At 36.0% G+C, this 26,153-nt stretch overlaps 1 protein-coding gene across 5 annotated transcripts in view; it reads left to right on the top strand.

The window, feature by feature from the left end:
- Positions 1-26,153, top strand: part of PAM (peptidylglycine alpha-amidating monooxygenase) — a 139,447-nt gene that overhangs the window by 72,670 nt on the left and 40,624 nt on the right. For all 5 annotated transcript variants that reach the window (XM_072860182.1, XM_072860181.1, XM_072860180.1 and 2 more), the window contains exons 6-14: positions 4,307-4,392; positions 6,129-6,212; positions 15,515-15,563; positions 16,068-16,135; positions 17,776-17,856; positions 17,972-18,048; positions 18,342-18,445; positions 23,020-23,207; positions 23,880-23,951. In XM_072860182.1, coding sequence (XP_072716283.1) covers positions 4,307-4,392; positions 6,129-6,212; positions 15,515-15,563; positions 16,068-16,135; positions 17,776-17,856; positions 17,972-18,048; positions 18,342-18,445; positions 23,020-23,207; positions 23,880-23,951 — 809 coding nt within the window. The remainder of the gene's footprint in view (positions 1-4,306; positions 4,393-6,128; positions 6,213-15,514; positions 15,564-16,067; positions 16,136-17,775; positions 17,857-17,971; positions 18,049-18,341; positions 18,446-23,019; positions 23,208-23,879; positions 23,952-26,153) is intronic.

Genomic DNA, 26,153 nt, shown 5'->3' on the forward strand with positions numbered 1-26,153 from the left:
TTGGCCTTCTAAGAGTGTAGGACCTGCGCTGGCTCTGCAGAGTGACAAGTTCACTTCAATGTGGTAGAATCTTTATCTGAACAAAGGCTAAAGGGATGCACAGGTGTTTCTCCCTTCTTGAAATACCCAGGCCTTTCCACAGAAACAAAGTAGGTTCCCAGGGCTCATTTGCTCAGGTTTTGCTCAGTGCACCAAAAAAAGGTGTAGCTGCTTCTGTTCGTTGATTATAATTGGCCCTTAAAACAGGTCAGCCACTATGACAAGAAGTTTTGCCTGAGCTGATAAACTCTGTTGAAATCGAAGTAGCGTGCCTGAGCTGATTCATCAAAAGTTCAGATTCTCCATAGATAATCAAGAATACATTTGAATGATTTAAAAGAAAATGTTGAATTATTCAGGACTTCTGAGTCTCCTGGCAAGAGAGGTCTTGCGCTGCGTCAAACCTAATACTGAAATAAGTTCCCATGAATAAGATGATTCACAGACATAGCCTTTATTTAGAGATCAGGTGGGGCACCTTTAAATAGTTATCTAATCTAAACAAATGTATAAGTACAGGCTGTAGATCACCACCCAGTAATTCCTCCATCAGACCAGCTGCTTCTGTTGGCAAGCTGGTTGGCAAGCAGCAAGCATGGTTTTGGCAAGTTGGCAAGCATGGTTTTGGAAGCTTTTGACATCAATAGTTCAGTAAAGGTTGCAAAAGATGTCAAGACTGATTCAGTGAAATACTTCCATTTCACTGCTTAGAAGAGAGTGGAAACAGTATAAAGATTTATATTTCTAAGTGTAGTTTCTTACCGTTGTCACTGCCCCCAGAATGTTCTGCACCATTCAGCTGAGAGCTAAAAATGATCATTTTCTTACTCTATCACCTCAGTTATCTTTTTTTACAAGTCTTGGTTAGAATCAAGGAGTAGTGTATAATAGAGAACAAAATTTTAAAAGTTCTTTGTTTTCCTAAACAATGCAAATATCCTAAAAGGATAAACAAATACTGGTCTTGCTGACATAGTGAAATATTTTGCTTTCAGTCTAGGTAATCAGTCAAAACCCCAGCGCCATTAAAAAACCCAGCTCCTGAGCTTACCCAATATTGAGGAGAATGCATTTGGAATGTCCAGGAGAGTTTGCAAAAAACAAAGACCCAAGAAGCAGTCAGTAAGCTCTATTTCCATGCCCTCCCCCCCAAATTTTGACCACAGTCAAAATTAGATGTTAGTACAATACTGTATCGTATGCAGTTATAGTCCATTTTTAAGGTATTCTGTGCTACTCATTCTGTTCAGAATCTCATTATTTTTTGCATGTAAAGAAGCTATGGATTTCAGTGATTAGTTACATTTTTTATTTGTTTGTAAATTTATACTTTTTACCTAGCTTCCTGCTATTAAATCTGTTCATCATTTATCTTAAGTCATCTTTGTTTGTAATCTCCTCTGGGTTTATTTTTTTCTGAAAACTTGACGTTTCAAGATCAACACTGATGACTAAAGGAGAGGGTTGACCATTTTTTACACACATTCTTCTTTCATTGTGCTTATTTCATCTTTCTCCCCTGCAGTCTTCTCCCTCCATGTGGCCAGTGTCTCAGGAGGAAAGCTTGGAACAGCCTATGTAGGTTTTTTTTTTACCTAGCTAATGTGGTCCTAAAAAATACTGTGGTATAAATGAAGACTAGCTGGCCTAGAGTGTGGTGGTGAAGCTGTGACTGTCCTTGTGGTTTCTGCTGTTGTTCTTCCTAACCAATCTCTTCAACACATTTCCAAACTGTGCACCTCAATACCTGGTTAGATCCCTGAAGTCTTCTGTTTGTTTTTTTTTTTTTAGATTATAGCAGTTGAAAGCTGTGCAGCTTTTACCTGCAGCTGTATGAATTGTTAGTCGTGAAACATTTCAGTTATCCTGAAATAGGTTTTGCTTGTCCATCGGGGCTTGTTTAAAGGGGGAGATGACCAAACTAGTAGTTGTGAAGGTCTAGACATATGTGTTATGAGCAAAATTAATGAAAAGGAAGAAGTGGCATGTTCCCTTTTCTCTTGGTGGTCTGGTGATTATGGCAATGCCTTCTGTCAGAAGAAAACAGCAGCTATGTTGCAGTAAGACTCTCTGGGATCAGAGAAATGCATAATGTCCCACTGAGGTGATTTTCCCTATGCGCCGGAAGAACTGGTTATTCCTGGGAGAGCAGCCTGGAAAGCATCATAGTCATTTGTTCTGAGAGGTGGCACATATGGCTCAGGCATCCTCAACAGAAACATTGCTGAGCCTGCATCCACTAAAAGTCGTGGTCTTTTATGCTTTTATACTCTTCCTCACACGGTGTGAGACTATTTTCCCCAGTATTTAAGGTAACTGAAACCATGCTTTATGTGTACAAACGTTTTCCCAGATCTCTTTTTACCAGCAGTAATAGAGAAGGGGCTGTACCATTTTTTTTGGATTGAAACCTTGGCATAGATATCAACCTTCATTGCATCTGGATTGGATCAGTTGATGTAGTCTGAATAGTTTCAGGTTGAGGCTTTCTAAAAGTCATACCTGTGTATGCTGCACCTGTGGAATGACTTCTACACTCTGTGCTCAGTGCCACGATTCTTTGCCACTGAGGAAGATACAAACACACTCTGTAAATAACCCTTTTTCCTAACAGAGGATTGAGAGAGTGTTGTGGTTTAACCCCAGCCGGCAGCTAAACACCACGGAGCCACTCGCTCACTCCCCACTGGTGGAATGGGGAGAGAATTAGAAGGGTAAAAGTGAGAAAACTTGTGGGTTGAGATAAAGACAGTTTAATAGGTAAAGCAAAAGCCGCACACACAAAGCAAAACAAGGAATTCATTCACTACTTCCCATCAGCAGGCAGATGTTCAGCCATCCCCAGGAAAGCAGGGCTCCATCATGTGTAATGGTTACTTGGGAAGACAAACGTCATCATTCCAAACGTCCTCCATTCTTCCCTCAGCTTTATATGCTGAGCATGATGTCATACAGTGTGGGATATCCCTTTGTTCAGTTGGGGTCAGCTGTCCCAGCTGTGTCCCCTCTCAACTTCTTGTGCACCCTCAGCCTACTCACTGGTGGGGTGGTGTGAGAAGCAGAAAAGGCCTTGAATTTGTGTAAGCACTGCTCAGCAATAGTGAAAACATCCCTGTATTATCAACACTGTTTTCAGCACAAATCTAAAACATAGCCTCACACTAGCTTCTATGAAGAAGATTAACACTATCCCAGCCAAAACCAGCACCGAGGGAGAAGTGGCTTCTAGGTGGGTGTTTGGAAAGCCCCTCAGTGTCCCTTGTTTGTTTATCCGGGTATATCATCCTGTAGCCTACACCCACAGATAGCAGTCAGTGCCCCTCTTGGATGTGGTCCAGGTGCATTGTGCTGTCTGTACGACTGTGTTTGATTGGCCTTTTACAGATTCGGTAGTGTCTGTGCCCCGAGTTTATCAGTTCTTGCAGATTCAAGGTATCTAGAGCTTAACAGTCCTTGGGAGTCTTTCACACTCCATCCTTTGTGTCACCTGCGAGGTGTTAGCTGCAGAGGCTAGGGACAAGTCTAGACCTCTCAGTTATTGTAAGTATTTGTGACCTGTTTGTGGTCTGTAACTTGGCAAACATTCCCCCCCCCCCCCCCCCCCCCCCTTGGGTTTTGGGTTTGGTTTTTTTTTTGGTGTGTGTGATTTTTCTGTTTATGAAAAACAAGAAATTGTGGAGTGGAATAACTATTAACTTAAAGCAGTGAGCTTGCATTAAGTACAGGGAAGAGCATGAGTGCCTCCTACCTGTTGGTTCATATACAGCTTCCTGTCACCTTTTTTTGTCAATGATTTTTAAATGAATTTTAAATATCGGTTTGGACTTCAAGCTTTGATGTCTTGTGGGATTTTTCTGCTTTGTGCATGAATCCTGTCCCTCTGTGTAAATGTTGCAGCCATTGTCATTTTGTGGCACTTGAGCTAATAGTGCTTGAAATTTTCATATGGTTCGTTCTCACAAAAGATACCTTTATTTCTTTCATCACTGGCTACTAGGCTGGCAGGGACTATCAAAACTGTCTATGGGTTTGACCCTGTTTGTCTAACACTATCTTAAGGCAGAGGGAGGAAAAAAAAAGATGAAGGATCTAATGATATCTGCAAAAGCAGTCTACATACATTACAAGAACTGTGTTTAATCAAAATACATCCAAAAGCATCTTCATAGATCTTAACATTAGTAGCTTTGCATGTAATTCAACCTTCCCTTTTCTGATTTCAAAGTTAAATTATATTCCTTTTTGTTTTCTTTCCTTATATTTTTAGGGACTGTGATGAAGGAACATGCAAAGACAAATCTAACATTTTGTATGCTTGGGCAAGAAATGCTCCACCCACCAGGCTACCCAAAGGTATTGTGCCTTTAATGTGAAGTTCTTGTGTACAGGGGCAAGGGAGAGAAGAGGATGTGTAATTAAGCACCTGGTATATCTAGAAACCTCCTATAATATTTTTATTATGTCTAGTTGTTGGAAACTGTATAAACATCAACCTCATAAACTATGAATATATTGTGCTAGCTATTATACTTGGGTTTTTTTGTCATCCTGTTTACTATAACATCATGGGTTTCAGTAGGGGGAAAAAAGGCTAAAAGAGAGATAACGGTCGTAATGTAATGCTTTATTTTTACATAGCATTAATCTTGCATTTCCTACTATATGTTATTGGAAGGGGACTATTTATATATCTTTCAGTAGCACAGAAACTGCATTAAAATATTTTTGTGTGTTTGGAAAAGTACAAACAAGTTCAATCTAAACATTGATTTTTTTTTTCTGTGTCTTAAGTATATTTGACAATTTTATGTGCTTTTCATTTCTTGATGCTTTGATGTGGTTGAGCAACATGTTTATATACCCTTTTTTTTTTTTTGTGAATGGGTATGAATTTAATGAATTTGCTGAATTCAGTGAAAATTTTTTAAGCTACTTGGAATGGTATATCTGGAAGACAACGAGAAGTGGTTCTTTCTAATAACCACTAAGGGTTCGAGAAATATCTACCATCTATAAAGCCTAAATCTGAAAATACCTTGAATTCTAAAAATTTTTTCTTTCATCTTTTACTGCCTCTTTTCATAATCAGGAGCAGTGCACAGTATGACAAAGAGGTTTATTTTTAATAATCCATTTACACACTTATCAGCATGAATGTTATTTGATTTGGTTATCAGAATGTCAAGTTAAAAAAAATGTTGCTTGGAGGATTCTATGGAAGCCTGGTATTTGCTTTGCTGTTAAACCCCAGCTAGTAATAATTTTCTTGTCTCTAAGCTGTCCATAAATACAAGGTTTGGGAAGGATGTTTCATAATGATATTACATTTGTGCACAGAGAGGCTACAGTCCTATTTATAAGAAGGCTGTGCTGTGGTCAGTGTTTAATCTAGTGGGATTCACTGGCTGAGTAGGAAGAAATTGCTTTCTCTGCTTCTTTTGAAGAGTGGTCATTGTAGAATTGGTTTAGAGAAATCCCTTTTGGTGTTGGTGATATTTTGCAGTTTCATTATTTTAAATTATTTCAAATTCCTCCATTTTCTTTTGTGCCTGTGCTTACTTCTGTCAACAAGTAACATAGCTTCATAATTTCCACAAGATTTTTTCTGCATAAAATATTAATTTACATCTCAAAATACTTTACTGCAGATCTTTTTATCTTTTCATTCTCGGTGTGTTCTTAGTAAGTCAGTGTTAATCAGTTTGTATCATTCACACGTTTTATGAGAAAAAAAAATTTCTACCAAATCCTACAAGGATGGCAAAATGTGATTTTTTTTTATCATTATTATTTATAGTTGTATATATATATCAAATCTGTATTCATATTCTTGGATTGAGGGAATTCTCTGCCTAAGTTCATGCATAACTAAGTTATGGTCCTAGCTTCATAGTCTGTTTGGGAACATGTGTTGTGACGGTGGTTTTCCCAGTTTTCAGGACAATGTTTACTTCACTGGTGTCTCAGTGAAATTTTCTTCCCCTTCACTCTAAGCCATTACAATGATTTGTATTTTTAGATATGGTCAGTAGTGGTGAACGATCTTATATTTTATTGTTTCTGAAAACAATGCATCTTCCTTCTCTTAGGTGTTGGATTCAGAGTTGGAGGAGAAACAGGTGGCAGATTTTTTGTGCTCCAGGTACACTATGGGGATATTAGTGCATTTAGAGGTATGTATTTTGGAAATTTGTTCTGTTAGTTATATCGGTTACAGCATCAAAAATATTTACATTATTATACTACATCTGGTCCACCCTGCTCTGCTTGAGCAGGGCAACCTATAGCCAGTTGCCCAGGACCATGTCCAGGTGGCTTTTGGATATCTTCAAGGGTGGAGATTCCTCAACCTCTCTTGGCAGCCTGTGCTAGTGCTTGGTCGCCTTCACAGTGAAAAGGTGTTTCCTGATGTTCAGTTTCAGTCTGTGCCCGTTGCCTCTGTCCCTGTCTCGACACCACTGAAAAGAGCCTGGTTCTGTTCTCTTTGCACCCTCCCTTCAGGTATTTTTGTACCTGGATGAGATCCCCCCGATCCTTCTCCAGGCTGAACAGTCCCAGCTCTCTCAACCTTTCCTCAGAGGAGAGATACTCCAGTCCCTTCATCATCTTTGTGGCCCTTCCTTGGACACTCTCCAGTATGCCCATGTCTCTCTTGTACTGGGAAGCTCAGCAGTGGACACAGTACCCTAGGTGTGGCCTCACCAGTGCCGAGTAGAGGGGAAGGATCACCTCCCCTGACCTGCTGGCAATACTTGGGCTAATGCAGCCGAGGATGCTATTAGCCTTCTTTGCAGCAAGGGCACGTGGCTAGCTTGTGTTCTGTTTGGTGTCCATGAGGACCCCAGGGCCTTTTCTGCCAAGCTGCTTTCCAGCTGGGTGGCCCCCACTGTGTACTGGTGGCTGGGGTTGTTCCTCCCCAAGGTGCAGGACTTTGCACTTCCTTCCCCTTCTTGAACTTCATGAGGTTACTGTAAGCCCAGTTCTCCAGCCTGTTGAGGTCCCTCTGGATGGCCACATGACCCTCTGGCCTATCAGCCACTCCTCCCAGTTTGGTGTCATCAGCAAACTTGCTTGAGGGTGCACTCTGCCCCATCATCTAGCTCATTAATGAAGATGTTCAACAGGGCTGGACCCAGTATTGACCCCTGGGGTACACCGCTAGTTACCGTCCTCCAACTAGACTTTGCACCATTGATCACCACCGTCAGTGCCCAACCATTCAGCCAGTTTTCAATCCACCTCACTGTCTGCTCATCCAGCCCATACATTATAAGCTTGGATTAATGAAATTTGGATTTCATTAATGCACATTGACATATTGGTAATCTGAGATTTTTTGGGACAAGATTAATTTTTTTTTATTTATATTTCATGTTGTACTTTGTTCTATAAACCTGAAATGCCTTGTTCTGACACCTTTGAGAGGCATGAATTGTTAATTTTACTCTATGAATCAAGTGCTGTGTGGAGTTTTTGGGTAAGGGCCTCTCTGGCCTTCAAGAACAAAAAAACTATGGGTCGTCATTCTCTTGGAACTCAGCTGCGATACATTACTGTGTAGGATTTAAATGAGAACGTGAATATTCTCATGGTTTAAGTGATAAACAAAATGTTGGACTTGAAAGAAGAAAGGGGAAGTAAGCTGAATAATGGCAAAAAATTAAGGGAGGAATGTGCACTACACCAATAGTTTGAGCTATGCCCCTGGCCTCTGAATCCTTCTGTGGTACCATGGTAAATGATCCACAGGTTGTACTTGGTTTTGAACAGAGAAGTTACTCTGTAGTTGGCAGCTTCCCAGTGCCATGCAGCCTCTCTTCTGTACACCTCTGGCAAGGTTTGGGCAATACTCATCTAGATTTTTCAGCAGCACTGTCTGAAGTTTAAGGTATGGTTTCTACCATGACACGAAGATATAATGTAGCAGAATGGCAATAATGCTAACTGAGGAGGAGGAGGAGGAAGGAATAAACTGAGTGTGCCAGCACTGTTTAAATGGAGCACATATGCAAATAGGCACAACTGAAGTTGAAATAATTTATTTTCATGAGACAGTTCAGATGGACCCATACAGCCCATGAGATTCTTCGGCTGCTAAAATCACGAATAATTAGAGTTACAAACCTCTAAAGAGAGCATGTTAGTTGAGAGCTTGCTCTTCATTATTGCTTGGAGACAGTGAGAGGTCTCACTGTTCATTTTCCCTTTGAAGTATGATTTATGTGTATGCAGTTATTAAAAAAAAAAAAAGAAACAAATTATTCAGAAATTGTTATTAGTAACTTAACTTGGTAGTCAAACCTTCTACTCAAAAAATGCCCTTGCCTGCTTTGAGAAACTATAGTGAAATAAGTTAGCACCTGAAATGAAAACTTAATTTTACACCAACACCCCTCCTGCAGCAGACTTCCTTATTTTTTGCCTAGAATATCTGTGTGGGACTTAGAATAATCAATGTCATAGGTATAAGCCTGCAAAATTATGAAAGTTTAAGAAGTGTGAACTGATAGGACTATAATTTAGGAGATGATAATAGTGTCATGTACTGTTTCAACAGCTAAAGAGTATGACAGTATGCCCCTCGTTTTATTTCAGTTCCTTTTACTTGGTAGTCTGATATCTTATTTTTAAAGTGAAAAATAATCTAAGTGTTTTGCCATTTTTGTGAGGAAAAAATGTTTTTAATGTAGTCTACCTGTGAAAATTCCTGTAGAGAAATACATAATTTAAATCTCCTAATACTTTAAATGTCCTAAACTTTGATTGTGGTGTTCAAGGATATTCAGTGCATAACCTTCGACTAGTTTGAAGGTATTTTTAAACTTCAGGAATTACCTAAAGAGAGCTTTTTTGTATGAATGAGATGTCTGTTGATAACTGTCGCTTGTCAAAGTATAAGAATATAGTAATTGCATTTTGTATGTAAAAGCATGCAGTTGTTGCAACTCAGAATACAGGACAGATGATGAAATATACTCAGCTAAATTGTTATGCTTTCAGTAGCCCATCAAAGATTGAGAAGAACTATTCAGAGTTTAATTTTCTGACTTACAGGTCATTGCAAATATAAAGTATTTGGCTTGAGGTAGTGATTATTTATCTATTAGCACCCAATTCTACTTCCTATCAATTTTTTGGGAAAAAATGTCATAGTTAAAATAACATAGTTAAAAAGGATATTTCTTCATTTCATTAACCAGTTAGTAAACTAATTATGCTTTCCCTCCCTCCTTAGCTATAATCCAGAGCTAAGTATTCATATTTAGATATGCACTTCATGCTCAGATATCAAAATAAAGCTTATTGTATCTTACCTAAAGTACACATAATTAAAAAATAAGCTGGAAAACCAAAAGTAAATTCTACAAAAAAACCTGGGGGGGGGAATGTGCAAAGAGCCATGTTAGAAAAATAGTAACTGTTCTGTTTGTCTTTCTTCACTTTTTATATTGCAAAAGCAAAAATTAATTTTGGTTTGGAGTTATGGTTGATAGTAGATACAGTTATGTAACAAGTAAAAAGTTGTTAGAAATTTGTCTGGCTTTTTTATATATTTATAAGTGTTTAGGCTTCAGATTCAAATAAAAGTAAATCTAGCCATCTTTAGATCTATAAAGGCACCCAGTCAGCTTTCAATTTGGGCTATAGGGATATGCAATGCAGTTGTCGCAGTGTTCTTGATTTATTCTTCCTTAAGTGCTTTCAGGTCTGATTTTTAAAAATGTAGGGTTTTTTTCCAATCCCTAGAGTTTGTTTTTTCCTGCCCTCCCTATAACAAAAAGTAATGTTGTTTCTAACTCACCATACTATTATCTTAGTCCTTTCCAGCACATGTGAGAATATAGACCTCATCCCCAAGAATCAAAGTAGTTAAAAGTTATCAATAATAATCTCTTTTAACTTGTTTAACTATGAAAGGTAATCACATTCTGTCTTTTTCTATGTGTGTAACTGTTGCATTGTTTGAAGCAATTAATAATTTTTGTCAGTGTGCTTGGAGCAAACTTTTGGTGAATTCTTTAATTTTTGTTCAGCTTTGGCTCCTTTCTCATTCCCTTTTTGCTCCCTCTCTTTTCTTGCACGAGGCATGCATAATATTTGCATTCTCAGCTCCTTCTCCTAACCTCCACTTCTTCACTGAGAATGGATTTATTTCTTCCTGCTATCATTCCCTACAAGAATTGTGTTACACACATTACATGTAATATCACAGACTTTTGTGAGGGGTGTGTGGGGTTCTTAGTGTTGGGTTTTGGGGTTTTTTTTTTGGTTGGGGGGAGAGAGTAATTTTTGCCACTAAGCTGTTGGATATCCTAAAAATAACTATTTTCTCCGTAAGCATGTGAATTGTAAGCTGTCATTTGAGTTCTAGTCTTATTTGAACACTGGATTCAGTGTACTTCTCTTTGATAACCAGAAGGCTTAACATTAGTGTCTTGAATAAAATTAATTTTGCTTATTCCCAGATATTAATGTCTGTGATATATTATGATATCCTTTCAGCAAATCAGTCATCTATGACCTTTACAAGTTATTTGTTAAAAAATTTATACCGGACCAGGATCAACAATTGTTTGTCTCTTTTCTATTTGGAAAGTAAGTTGTGAAAATGGCACTAGGGAGTCTGTGCTTGCATTTTGTTTTTCATAAACTGAATAAGGGTAGAGTTTCATTCTACATGTTACTAGAAGTTTAAAAAGAATTTTGCTGAATTGATTTTGGACAAGTGAACATGAGCGAGAGGAAGCACCTTGACTCTCATGAAAAAGAATTCAGCCAGTGTGCTTTTATGTATGAAATATTAGGTATCAATATTGAATACAACATATTGAATGTCTCTTTCTTTACCAAGAATTCAAGTTCATTTTTGTGCTGCATGTCTTTGTCTTTTTAAATATAACTTGTAAAAGTTACTTCCCGGTGGGCATTAGCTTGGGAATTGCCTTGCTTAGAGGTTGTGCCCCAGATTTGAGGGTGCTTCTTATCTTTAATGAGGCAAAGCCAATTGTGAGACCATATGTGGAGATTCTGGTACAAATCAAAGGGCCGACTTTGTACTAACAAGGTGTTTAGAGCTTCATAGAAAGCACCACTCTGTTACAGTGAAAGCTTAAAGTATTCTAGTAGCCACGTATGAGTGCTATACTGTTCCTATTAAATATTAGAAATAGAGCGATGAAGAAACTGAATAAATAATTTGAACAATGTGCTCTATAATTTATAGTCCATGTACCCAGAATGCAAAGAAAACAGGTTTTGAAGAGTGTTTATTTTTCTAATTCTGAGTAAAAAACCACAGAATTTTAAGTATCTAGGAAGCCCTAGAAGTCTCAACTTCTATGGCAGATTATCATACATGTAACTAAAGAGTTCATGTATGATAATCATGTAATGATAAAGATTGTAGATCTGGATAGACAGACTGGCAGGAAGCCCATCAGACTCACATTGGAAGTTTTATCAAAATCAGCCTACAGAAAGAGAGCGTTTCTGTTTAGGGTAATTTGACTTCTCCTCAGCTATGAGTGTTTCATTTGACAAATTATGAGTATTTCTAGTATTTGAGATATTTCTCCTAGAAAACATGATTAACAGGAGTAGCACAGGTGATTCTTTTTAACTAATTTAAGCATTTATCAGCAGTTAAACCTGGAATTACCATTACAAGGTTGTCATGTACAATTTTTAAAACAAGTGATGTATTTAAAATCTGAAGCCAGTGTTAGGCTTTATCATGCACCAGTGATTTTATTTGACATAGGTAAATAAAAGCAGGGAATATTTAATGTGACTGTATTATATTTGCACACTATACAAAAGGTAGTCAAAAGCATGTAAGTTTCATTCGATTTGGAAACTGCATGGACAATTGGCTTTGATTTGAACCTGTTTCTGAGATATATAAAAATGCATTTTCTGGTCTTTGCACATGGCAAATAGTAACTGGTAACTACTTTGTCCCAGAGCAGTGCATATTTGCTGAATAGCTGAAACAAATAAATTAAAATAGTTAGATAAGCTGGACTGGCAGACTGGAAAGGAGACTTCAAAATTTTGTTTGGTTTGTGCATTGTTTAAGGATATTTTTGCTTAGGTCACACAGCAAAGCTCGAAAAGAGTTTGTACCAGGAACTGGCTTGGCCTCACTGCAGTCAGCATTCTTGGGTGGAGGGTTCAGCAGCTTTGAGTGTTTCAAGGAGGTGAGCTGTAGGGAAGGAGAAGCAAGGAAACAGCATTTCCAGCATATCTCTGTAGTTGTTAGAAAAATGTTTAGCTTGGTCACAGCTAAATATATCCACAGACAAGATTATAATGCGCTGTAGGAATTTCTTGAAAGTCTAGACCAATGTATCCATCCATTATATTACTCTTGACACAGCACTGCAGATCAGATTCTTGTGACAGAAGTTGATTTAGATTTCTCCCGATATTGATTAATATGTTTGTCTTGTGTAGTAGCAATAATAACGTTCCCACTGTCTTCAGTTCATTTTGAAATTGCTCATTTAGATTAAAATACTGAATGAAAACTTTTTCAATACTCTGAAAATTTAAATAGTGTGAAAACACTTTAATATTGGCAGACTGAAATATACTAGAGTCATTTCCCTCCTCCTGATGTGCTATGTTTAAAAGAGACACTATGACATAGTAAGGGTTAGATTTTCCAAACATGACTCATGTTTGGCATATGACAGGTTTGGTTTTATTGTTTTGGGACAGTTTTTCAGCACTGTTTAAAAGACAGGATGGTGATGTTATTTGACTGCAAATTGCAGAACTGAGACACAAAACCACCAATTGCATTTTAAATTTTTACATTTAAATGTTAAGTAATGAAGTAAAATGTTCTGACAGGAAGCAAGCATTTTCCAACTTCCACTAAAATTGTTAGAAAGTTTGCACTACATCAATATTAAGCTTATTAAAGCTGAGTTCTGCAGCATCGCCTGTGCTATATGAATAGACAAAAATTTACTAAAAAAATTTAGTTTGAAACGAGGAAGGTGGGGCAAAAGACACTTCACAAAGACCTTTATAGCAAACATAGCAGTATTGAGATTGTATATGAAGCTTCCTACAGTGAAGAGTAGAGGAGGATGAACAGTATATACATATCTTGAACTTTTTCTAAAACCATGGACAAAGAATTTAATTTCTCTTTCTCTTGAATGTTTTCCTACCATTCCCCTACTTTTGTCCTAATAGCTTAGTCTTTCTGGTGCTTTTGGATTCATGACTTGGCCATTTGGAAGCAACATTTGTTACCTGTGATTGAAAACCAGTGCTTATTCTGGCATGGCATAACTTTACTTTTTCTTTCCATCTTTAGCCAGTGCTGACCATATCTTGACTGCCATTTTTCCCGTATCTACTCTTAACTTAGTCTTTTATTTGGTCCTGTGTCTTCTCTCTCCTTAAACATTTTCTTCTCTTTCTTTACGTCTCTCTCTGCCACCTCCTGCAAATGACTTGCCATGTGGTGAATGTATTTATGGAAAGATTTTTGTTTGGTTGGTTGGTTTTCATTTTTAAGAAGTAACTTTAAAAAACACATTTGAAGACTGTATTTTAAATGTGTTTTAAAGACTGTAGTTTAAATTGAAAAATTTATCTAAACTTCAAGATGAAAATTCTCCAATGTCTACTATTTTTCTCTACAAACATGCATGTTGGCATAAAAATGGTATATGAGAATGTATGTTGTTATACTGAAAATCTGTATTTTCTACAATATATTGCTTCTTTGGCTGTTTTGTAGAACAGAGAAAATGTGGGTGATACAGTGGCAGTAACTGGCTGGCTAGCTTTGCGGTTTTGTGTGCATGTGCATAGTCTTAAAATACTTCTCCAGTAATTGCAAGTGAACTTTGTCAGTACTCTGCGAAACCATATTCAATCCCTTATACAGAATATAGGTACCAAACTCTCTGTATTTGAGGCAATATTACATGTAGCTTAACAAAGACAGTCAGAAATTCCATCTGCATTGAATGGGTATGCTTTTCTTTCTGGATTACCAATTGAATTTTCAGCTGCTTTCTTTCTGATTCATCACGCTTGTTTTCAAAAATTCTCATTAGATATGCTTTCCAGACATTCAATGCAACTACGGTAGTGGGTAGTCTTGATGAAAGAACTACTGTTCTAATTTTTCTTTTGCATATACAGTGAAGACTTTCCTTTTTTGTTGTTCTTTGTAAAGGTACAACTGTGATTTCCTGATTCAGATTTTTAAATACAGAAGTATTTGTTGGGACACACAGAGATGGAGAAACTAACAATTCACTGATGCCATGATGATGAGCATTATGAGAACCTAGTGAAATTGGGTTACCAGCTTTTTCACTTGCATAACTTACGTACTAATTTATACGTTTTGTAAAAATAGTGACTGTCTGCTTTGTGAACATATTGAAAGTTCTAGTATCAGTGGTGGTAAAAACCAAACTGAATATTATCCCTTAATAATGAAATATGGTGTGACTAAAATAGCCAATGTTTGAAAAACTAAACTGATACTTTTTAATCTGTAAAGTCTCCCTGTTTTGTCCAACTCTAGTCATTATCCTTTCTTCTGTTCAAATACACTGCTTTTTTCAGTTTGGAATCTAGCTACTGACGGGAGGAAAACCTCTCCCAAGTTATGCTTGGAGCAGATCCATAGCTACTCTGTTCTCTTTCTTACCTGAAGCATATATTGTTAGGGGGTATTTTTTCAGCATTTTCTGTTTACTTGCTTTGGAGTTATATCCGTCTTCGAACTACAGCTATTTTTGGTATAAATGTAAGAAAAGGAAGCTTTCTTGAAAAAGAACGAAGTTTGAACTCTCAGATCACCAACTAAAATTAAGTAACTCTATCAAGACAATAGTATCTTTAAATTAAAATGTCAAACATATTAGATAATGCTGATACAGTACATTAACAAATAAATGAACTATTTTTACTGTCCTTCCAGGATATCCAGTGTTAAACAGAACAGCTGTCTGTATTGGTATCTCAAGTTCACCTGTTGATTCTATTACAAGGATTTCTGGCTGCTTCATTATTAATGGCTAAAATCATTGCTTTTCCACAAATCTTCCATTTATCTAACTTCTGTCAAAATACAAATTTGTTTGAAGCAAAACAGCTTTTTCTGCTATTGTAAATATGACAATGTTTACTGTTTCATCTCCCAGATGCTAGTTTATAAAGATCTGCAATTTCTAGTGCCAAAAAAGCAGTTAGTTTTTCATCCACCAGCGTTTTGCTTTATATTAGGATTTTGCTACAAATGCAGCACTGTGATGTTCAGGTTTATGCAAATTTGAGTAATGTTTCCACAGTATGAAAGTTTTACTGCAAACAGTAAGATTAAAACTTATTTTGTCTTTTGGTATTTTTCATACAGCAGAATAATGTTATTAATGTGGAAAAATTTCACATCAGTTCAGTTGCTAATGATTAAACTGTTTTGTGATTTGTACAGATAAACACAAGGACTGCTCTGGTGTAACTTTACATCTGACACATCAAAAGTAAGTATCTTTAAAAATACTTACCTATTAGGACTTTTTTCATCAGAACAGAAGGCATGGAAACCCCTCCTTTAGATTGCTTTGAAAACATGGGAAATAAAAATAATAAATGCTTCACAATATTAAGAATTTTGAAGCCTTGTGTCATCTGTTGGCAAAAATTTTAGTTTCTGCTAAGAAACTTGATGAAACAATGCTATCAGTACTGAGTTAATCCAGTTTAAGAGCTTCATATTTAGAAATCTGGGACAAGGATAGCAACTATGTAGATGATCATTTTGTCCTATTTCACATACTTTGTTGAGATGCTTTAAAAATTGTAGTTCAGTATGGAAAAAAAAAAGGAAAGGGAAGTGCTGTGTAACAGCTTCTTTGTCAGTAGACCAGTTTCAGACATATCCAACACTTAGAAATCAGTGGTGTTAAATGGTATTGCATATCGTGTCACCTGCAGTTGGGTTTTACAAAGGACTTGTTTAGCAGAGCTTGGGTTTTGAATTGCAGGCAGCCTTTGATTGCTGGAATGTATCTTATGATGTCTGTGAACACTGTGATACCACCAGGCGAGAAAGGTGAGTCGTAATTCTACAAAGTGATTAGATAATTTCAGCATCTGATTTATTTTTACTACTTATTGAGGAAGAATATTTAGCAGAGACTTGCTGAATTGTAGGTGGACAAATTAATTGCTTAATTAAACAAATGAGGAAAACAATAGTTACAAATTTAAAATTGTATCATATTTCCCAATGACTACATCTGCAAAGGCGATTAATGTTGTAGAAAACAATGTCGTACAAAACAATAATCATCTGTGTAATACTGAAGTTTCTAGGATTCTTAAGAGTATTTCTTTGATTTATTTTCGTCTTAATGTTTTACCAAAAAAGCTCTACCTATTTTCTTATTCCCCCCCCCAAAAAAAAAAAAAAATTTTTTGGACTCTTCCTCATCTGCATTTGTCATTCATGCTATCTGTGATTTACGAAGAGTTTAGTTTTAATAAATGAATTTCCACCAGTAACGAGCTGCTCTTTAAAAATTTTATTCCTATGTTGCTAGTTGGTTGAAGGTCAAAATGCTGAAAAAACATGGTAAAAGAAAGTTTCCAAACAGTTTCTATTCAGAAACCTACTCAGTGGATTTTATCTGAAACTCAACTTGGATAGTCCCAATATAGTTTCTTCAAGCTAGCATGGAGTGTTCTGTTTTAGGGAAGTTGAACACTGACCTTACATTTTCCTATGCTATACTGGAATTTTAAATTAGATATCTGAGAACACTATTTGTCCCGTTTACAGTTAGCTGCCTAAGTAGGATGAGGTAGTCAAATGCTCAACTGGCTCCAACAGTTTGGTGAATGCAGCAACTTGAACTCTTTTTTCATTTGAATTGAGACTTAACATATTTTGCTCTTCAATATGAAAACATATAAAACTGATTCCCCTCCCTCCGCAAAATATTTGATCAATGCAGAAATTTACTTTTTTGGCTGGAGGGGTGGGGGTGGGGGGGTGGGGGGAATAAAAACAGTTCTGTGCCTGTTGATAGCTGCCTTCTCATGTTCAATCAAATTTGCAGTTCTTAACTAAAGCAAGAAGTTTGTTATAACAGGAAGAATGCAGCCAGTCCCCAGATACCTCTGAGAGGCATCAGCAGAGGAATTTCTCTGTAGGCTCTTCCTTAGCTACTGTTACCGCACCTAACACAAGTACTAGCCTGCAGACGTTGTCTGTACAGCACTTCTCTGCCAAAGTCTGCACCTAACTGTAAATCTTTACGACAGGGCCTAGAACTATAGGATCTTAAAATCAAGCCTTCATTATAAATTGTATCAGTTCAGAATTGTATCAGTTTAATTTTCTCCTGAATAGACTATTTACCATAGCTATGTTTATTTTAAGTGTCCCTCAACATAGTCCGTAAGCAAATGTATTTATTTCGTTAAATAGCAGTAGTGTACACTGGAAAGAATGCTTCTGAGTTTCAGCCCCATTTTGTATGTACTTCATCATAGAAAGTAATTTACAGATGTCTTAAGATAGACACTGCAGAAATATAAGGTATTATCCAGTATCTTTTGAAATTGTCTGTTGTCCAGTGTAGGTATACCTTTTCTAAACCACTTTCATGCTGAATGAAGTACAGTAGTGTAACTTTGCTCTGATAAATGATGTGTTTTTCTTTGTTTATTGCCATCATATTTTAACAGTGGTTGATGCAGACATTGCCTGCCATTTCAAAAGGTTTCCAATGCACCTTTTTGCCTACAGAGTGCATACACACAGACTAGGTAAGAGTTTTATTGCAACATAGGAATATCAAATATTTAACAGAAAAATGCTGACACTACAACATACTTTTTTAGAAATATGTCTTATGTTCATGTACATATTGGTATGTTACAGGTAAAGTAGTGAGTGGATACAGAGTGAGAAACGGTCAATGGACATTGATTGGTAGACAGAGTCCACAACTACCACAGGTTGGTTGTTGTTTTAATTCTAACTGTAAATTTTAATTATCTTTATTTAAAACTGAGAAGCTGAATTTGTGGTCCTGTACGCACAGATTTGCATCATGCTGTTTCCACTGGTACATGTTGTTGTGCCACTGGAATTGAATACTGCCAAATATTATCATGGTTACATTATGATGCAAAAAATGTTCTGGAATTACTTTTTAGATGTGTAGCACTGTCATTCTCATGTGTGTGTATATTGACGTAAATAATATGAGACGCTTTCACTAATTATGGTGAATCATCCTCTCTTTCAGGCATTCTATCCAGTAGAACATCCTGTAGATGTTAGCTATGATGATATCCTAGCAGCTAGGTGTGTGTTCAGTGGTGAAGGCAGAACTACAGAGACACATATAGGGTAAATTTTCTCTGCTCCATTTCCTAACCCTTTTTTTCCAAGGTATTGGTTACGCGTAGAAATGTATTTGTTTCATGTCTTCTTCCAAGATAATTCTCACAAACTGTTAAATTTTGCTAGAATGGTCTGTTTTGCTGTCTAATCTGCTAAAGATTTAACTTTACACAATGTTCATTGCCTTTATTTATGTGAATAACCACTTTGCTGAAGTGTTCAGAATATTTCTCAGGTGAAGCTATGCTGTCAAACACCTTACTCAGATGTTGGGCTGTTCTGCACTTAGAGAAGGATTCAGAATATCAATTCTAAAAAATGTATTTTTAAATAAGTTAAAGTTATTGACTGTTTAAAACAAAATAATAAAGTTTCACAATTTCTTGTCATTATTTCAGAAAGAAAATTTATGGAAGCTTATAAAATTCTGATAAATTCTGACCCACTGTAAAATTTAACCTTAAAAATTCAGAATAATGTACCAGTTACCTTTTTTTCAATATAAAAATATACAGGCTTTTATGAAAAATAATGAAAACACAAATGACTAGTAATGATAAATAGGAAAATCTGAACTGTGTTTGTCAGTGATGCTGTTCAGCCAAAGATGACAGACAGAGCTCTATAAGATCAAGTTGACAAATATAACTGTAAAAATAGATGCAATATGAATATTCTCTTAACTGGCTCCAGTTCTTTGAACCGTAATTTACTGCCCATGTAGAGATATGAAGATAGCCTGCAGAAATACCCTGCATTCTGGAAGTATGTGCTGCAGCACCCCAAGGGATGAGTTTTTTAGTGCACTGAGCACCCTAAGATTGCATCTCAATAGAGGGATAAGGGTTCAACACAAATTTATCACCTTTCAGCGGGTAGTTAAAATACTGATGAGTAGCAGCTGAAGCAAAATGAATTGTTTGAGAAGTTTTTACAAAAGCCATAACACTAACAAAAATATATCCAAAATCTTAATTTAACTGTAGACCTTTTTTTCCTCAAGTTCTAAATGTTTCTGTCACATTCCTGTAACATTCCTCAAAGTAATTCCTATTGGTTGAATAATTCTTACAGCTTAAGAAACAGTTCTAGGAGAATTATGGTCTTTTCTTTCAATGTACTAATATGCTTTCAATGGAGAAGTAATAGGAACAGAAATTAAAGAAACAAGCAGACCTTTACATTTTGTTACATAATTTCTATCTATGAATGTTGAGAAACGATGCATAAGCATTTTAAGCAAATACTTAAACTATTACACAGAAACTGATGCATAATATGGAAGTATATATGGTTGGAAAATAATTATTGCCATAATATGAAATGAATGGATGAAAAGGAGTGCATTCACAACAGTGCTGGGTATATGGAAAGATACACAGCTAAAATAAATTAAATTAAAGTTGTTTAAATCTCGGAAAATGTTGCCCTGATGTTGCAGTTGTCTTGCTCCCATTCAGAATGACTTGTCGGTCCAAAAGAAAAATAGGTCCAAAAGAATCTTTGAGTTCCAAGTATAAACATTGAAAAAATGGGAAATGCAAACCTGAAAGGAAAGCTGTGAAATAATGTGTATCTGAAAAGGATCAGATCAAGTCTGCATATTCACTTTCCCAGTCTCTATATTTAATTTTCTGCCTGTGTTCTTGTTTTTTCTTAAACTAGCTGAAAAAAAGCTCTTAAATTCCTTATGTGATTTATCTTCAATATACATGGAAGGCAGGGCTAAAACAAACTTAGAGTTCACTTTGTCCATTTGTCTTTCCAAAACTGATCAGTTAAAGCTTAACCATTCATAATATATACTAACTGTAGTTAAAACATGACATTTTCTCAATGTTATACTTTCTTAACTGTAATAATTTCTGTGATAGTCAACTAGTCCCTTTCATATGAATGAAGTGTCATTTTTGGCCAAGTCTATTACTTACTGTCTTATTTGAGGAGGGAGGATAGATGTTCTTATTTTGTTTTTATCCCTTCTTTACTGTGCTGTTTGTTTCTTTACACATTTGGTCTTGGTATTTTTCATGTTTTTCTTTAGTCACACTAACTGCTTTCCGTTATCTTATATTATCTCATGACCCCCAGGGTTCACACTAACCTTTTTCATCCTGCTTCCTCTCCTAGTCTGAGAAATTAAATTCGGTATTGGAGGTATGCCTCTTAAATGTGTAGTTTGGCAAACCAAAGTTCAGAAATGAAACCTGGTTTCGCTTGTGCAACTAACTACATACCAGTTCCAGGGTAGTTACATGAACACAGACTTAATGTCTCTGGTGTAAAGAGGTGAGGCAGGAGTCATCTCTTCAAAAATGTAATAAATCGTCTATTTCAGTTAGCTGGATTTCTCCTCAAGCTCACACTTTTGCACATTAAAGGGCTGAATTATCCTTTGTCAGATAATAAGGACATCAACTATTCCTAATTTATAAAGCAAGATTTCTTCTAATTTTTGCTACAGACCAGTAAGTACTCCATGCAAGCAGCTGCTGCATTTTTATAACAGATAACTTAATGATGTTTCAGAGTAAACATTGGAGTTGACAGAGTGTCAAGTAGTATATAGCTTACCAGTCTAAGGGATATCAAAGAACTGGAGCACATTCAGTGTAAAGATCTTATCTTTGTAAAGGAAAGTGCCATTGGCCACAGTGGCTGCTTGTTTTTCCAGGTGCAATGTAATGTATTGTTTAAAACTTTTAACTGACAGAAAATAGTGGAACCTATATCTCTCCCTTTCAAAGTATGTTTAACAGGTATTACACCATTCAAGAGAAGGTTTATGTCCCTGTAGGAAAACGTTTCCATTCAGTATTTAAGAGTCCTTAACTGCATTATCTTGCTTTTTGATACTAAATCCTCTTTTTCATTATGCTTCACTCTGTACTGTTAGTATACCAAGATCTGGATATGGTTCTAGATATCTGTGGCAGTGGTGTGAAGGTGGTTAACTGGAATTATTTTATCTTATTTCCTTTTAACTTGTCCATCAGCATTTCTACTCATTAAACTCATTCACAAAATGAGGTTTCTCAGGAGTTCACATATCTAATGGAATGATTCTGGGTTTTCTATTAATTTACTAAAACTATTGTTGACAAGAGTATTTTTTTAACTGTAAATATTTAAAATTATCAACTTTGAAATGTTTAGGCATAGTCACATGTGTCAGGTGAACCAGAGTTCGTGTAGGTTCCACATCCACTTTTCTACTGAAGTTTTAAAGAGGAGGCAATTACAGTGACAGATATTGGGAGTCCAACAGTGAAGTTAATGCTTTCTAAAAGCTTAAGTAGAGCTTGCTAAGTCAGAGTCTGATTTTTGTGGTCTCGAAGGGACACTAAATTTTCAATGCATGGAAAAATACCAATTCCTCTTTTGAAACAGTCTCTTCTCCCATGTTCCCCCTGTCTCCCCTCCGGCTGGTGTCATTATTGTTGCTATGGTGAATGAATGAATGCTGCAGGATGCTGCTGGAAAAGTCAGCACTGACGTGTTTTCCAAAGAGCTAATAGGTCACCCCCCTATCTTTTTATGAGTGTAGGCTCACTAGCTAATTTTGAAAGCTAATTAAAAGGTCTTAATGTAAAACCCTTTATTTTGTGAATCTTTCTTTGTAAGTCCTAGCTTATTCCATTGTCAGGATTGTAGCTATAAATAAAAGATATCAACCTATATGGCAGAGCAAAAAAACCAGAAACAGATCACAGTTGCAAAGAGGCCCTGTATTGTCTGCTTCACAAAGTAATATTTTTCAGAAAAATATTTTCTTTCTCTTACCAGCTGTTTTTTCTGTCGAAGACAGGATTATGTAGCAGTACAGAAGAGCCTCTTCTGTTTCAAGTACATGCACAACATTTATCAAAGAATTGAATTTTGCTAGTGTTTAATCATTCCTCTTGCACTCATGTTTTCCTTACAGAAGCTTGTGATCAAGTTATTCTCAAGATGGCAGTGCTATTTTCTCTTTAAGAGATATTTATGGTGTCTTAATATGTGATGAAATTAAGTTTTGCTGCATTAGAACCAGTGTGATTGGCCAATAAATGGTTGCACTTGAACATGGGGGAAAAAAACTGTCATAAAAGATAGTTGCTGAAATGAAACATAGATGTTACTTGCAATGATTTTAAATTAGGTTTGCCCCAGATTGACAGAGAAGTATACGAATGGTGACATAATGAATGATACAGTTCTGTCTTATTTCATCAGAAATGTGCATAGTTGATGACACACTTGGGACTATGAAGAGGATACCAGGGAAATGAGAAGGAAGAGCAGTTTAAATAATTGATACAATTTTCTGTAGAATCTAAACCAAATTATTATGAATTTGAGATACCTGGGGAATAGGTGCAAAGATACTTTTGCACCTTGTGCAAACTGGTATTCTCAAGTATAAACTGAAATAAACTTTTGATATTCACTGCAATGAAGCTATTAAATATTTTAGTGTGGGTCTTCTAAACATTTCATTGCAACTTTTTAACATTCTGTTAAACAAGTTGGATGAATTGAATAACAGCTATATTCAGCTCATTTTTTCCTAACTACCACATCTTTTCTGTGTTGTGTAGGGGAACAGCCAATGATGAAATGTGTAATTTTTACATTATGTACTATATGGAAGCCAAGCATGCTGTCTCGTATATGACCTGCACACAGAATGCAAACCCTGAGATGTTCAGAAATATACCACAGGAGGCAAATATTCCTATTCCAGTCAAGTCTGATATGCTAAAGATGACACATGGACATCACGAAGGTGAAAAAAACTTGTAATCCATTTTATTCAAGTCTTTTTATGCTTACTGATGTGCATGTCTGTGTTGCTTTGATATGCTAAATTTTCATAAAAAGGAAATGCAATTCTCAGTAAAATTCAAATCACTAATTGTAGCTCATCATGGGATTCTGCTCTTGGTTTTGGTGGAAATGTCTGCCGTAGTCTTTTATCCATTTCTTGCTATTGTCATCTTTCAATTTCCAACATATTTTTATAGCTACATGAGCTGTGTACCCAAAAGATTGACTTCTTGTCTATTCCAAATACCAGTACTTTATATTAACAGTTTCTTAATATTTGTTTGATCTTCTATCTATTTCCTACAAAGTTGAATCATAACATTCCCATATTTTTCTGAATCCCACTGCCTTGTTATGGAAGGAATTAAATGTTTATATTGAACACTAGTAGGCATAGAAGTTGCACCAGCAGTATTATGCAGAAGTAATCTGACTGGCATGTCTGTGTAACAAAGTACAAATCATAATTTTTTTATTCCAGTTGTTTTACTGCTGCACTGTTTGGTACAACTACTATAGATAGATAAAAATACTAAATGTTCATTTCAAAAGGGTTTTTTTCTCCAGTAGGAAGATACTCAGTTCCATTCACACACAGAGATTAACGTCATATCCTAAATAAATTTTTCAGAAACCAAGGATACTGATAAAAGTTCTTTGCTGCAGCAGGGCAAAAAAGAAGAGGAAGAAATTTTGGATCAGGGTATGTACTTGTTTATTTCTATGTCAAGTAAGGGACTCACTAATGTAAAATACTGATAAATTACATCCTGATTGTTAATGAGTTATGAAGTTTTTAATCTGTTTATCTTTAATTCGTGCGATTTCCAGTGTTCTGTACAGCTAATATGATTGAATGCTATGTAAGAATTAATAAAAAAATTAGTCTAGCCTTGTAGGTAAAATTTATTAGTGCATTTTAATCTCATTAGATTTTTCTGTTCTTGGTTTAATCTGCTAAAGAAGGTTGTAATTTATCTGTAAATGCAATCCTAAAGAATGGACACAAAGGAGTAGTCCTGTAGCATGTAACTATTCTATATTCTATATGTAACTACCTGCTATTAGCTCTTCGCCTGTTTCTCAGTTTGTATTACTATGTATGTCTTAGGGAATAATATGTTCTTATGCTTCCATATTGGTTGTACATGCAGTGGGCTGAGTGCAGCTAATGTTTAATACTGAATTATTTTTCACTACATTTGTGTATGTGTGTGTATATGCATAACAACTCATGCAAAAATGTGTGCAGTACTTAGTTGCAGGAAGAAGTCCATGACTGTTATAAAGCTTCCAGAAATATGCTGGATGTTATTTGTGTTTCAGGGATATATTAAAATAAGACTGTACTTTGAAGTTCTTGTGGATCATATGCTATTAGATAAATATTGGTTTAGTATCAAGATTTTTCTTCATACTAAGGAGAAGACCTTGTCAGCTACAGTTTCCTAGTGTTTTCATTGAACAATGTTGAGGTTCAAGGACTAAATAAATTAAAAACAAATTTTCTTTTGCCTTTAATGAGAGCAAAGATTAGGCCAGTGTTTAGAGTTTTTGATAACATTTCCCAAAGGGGTTCTAACCCCAAAGGGGTTAGATTTTCTATATACTCTGCCATTTTGCAGAGTTAACTCAGATAATTAAGTTACAGTTACATAAAAACTAGCTTCTAGGGTGTAGGAGCATCTTGACTGAAAGTACCTTAAACTACTAGAGAGAATATTTACAATTCCATATCTGAAACTTATCTTAGTCAATTCAAGATGGATTTTTTTAGAAAGAAATAAAATTCTATTTTTTTAAAGCCTATTCCAGAGCAGAATGAGCTAGCTGGTTACAAATTTGTATCAAGATTTAGGCTGACAATGTGCTTCACCCTTATGTTACTAATAAGTGCATTAGCATTTGGTTGAGGATCTTGTTATCTGTGTGTTTTACTGAATTTGTTAATGTTTGAAACAAAATGTTGAAACAAGGTCCTGTTTTTAAAATCGTCTTCATTTGTCTTTGAAACGTATTTCAAAGCCACATTTCTGCAATGCAGTCTCATTTGCTGAGACCACTATTTAGTATACAATCTCATCTAACATGTTTCTATGGAAACACACTGCATTGTTTTGTCCATTTGAAATTAGTTGGGTTCATGATGTGAAATAACAAAACACAGTAGTTGCCGTGAGATAATTTTGTTTCATGTTCTTAATTGCTAGTTTAAGGTAAATTCTCCCATCATTTACAGGAACCTAGCTTCAATTTTACGTTGATGCAGCTCTAACTTCAGTTGCATTATGTGTGTGTAAACAAAAAAAGCAAAACGAAAAATCTGATCAGGTTTGGTTTTATTTTTGCCTCCATAGAGGGAAAGTTGGGTGGCTAGAAGGTGGTTTTTGGTCCTACAAGCACATGAGCACCTGGTAAGATATACTGGGAAAACCAGGAGCTGAAAGCAGTCTGCTAAAATGTGCCTATAAAACTTAAATACAAATTGGAGTCTGGTTTTGTGGGGCAAAGCAATTTTATGTAATTGTGTTGCCAATTTGTCCATCTCCTCAAGTAACTTTAGAGAGTTAGCCAATATCAGCCAAATCTGAACAAGGTCTTAACGACAGGAAAATTCTACAGTTTGGAGGGAGGGCGCAGTTGACCCTAAGCTGCACAGAAGCAAATACGTACTTACACTGAGGTAAATTTTTCCCTTTATAGGCTGGCATGACATACTCTATATTATAAGCTTATCTACAAAACACAGATCCACCAAAACTCAGGCTTTGATTAGTTCTGTTGTTGCTGAGCTGTTGCTCAGTAAATTCAGCCTTTGATTTGCTCTGAAGATAGTACTTCAGCAATTTTTCCATAATTCCGTGTTTTATCTTGCATGGTTTTTTTCTCGATGACTCATTATGTT

The sequence above is a fragment of the Ciconia boyciana genome, chromosome 4, assembly GCF_034638445.1.
Source record: "Ciconia boyciana chromosome 4, ASM3463844v1, whole genome shotgun sequence".
NCBI classification, from domain to species: Eukaryota; Metazoa; Chordata; class Aves; order Ciconiiformes; family Ciconiidae; genus Ciconia; species Ciconia boyciana.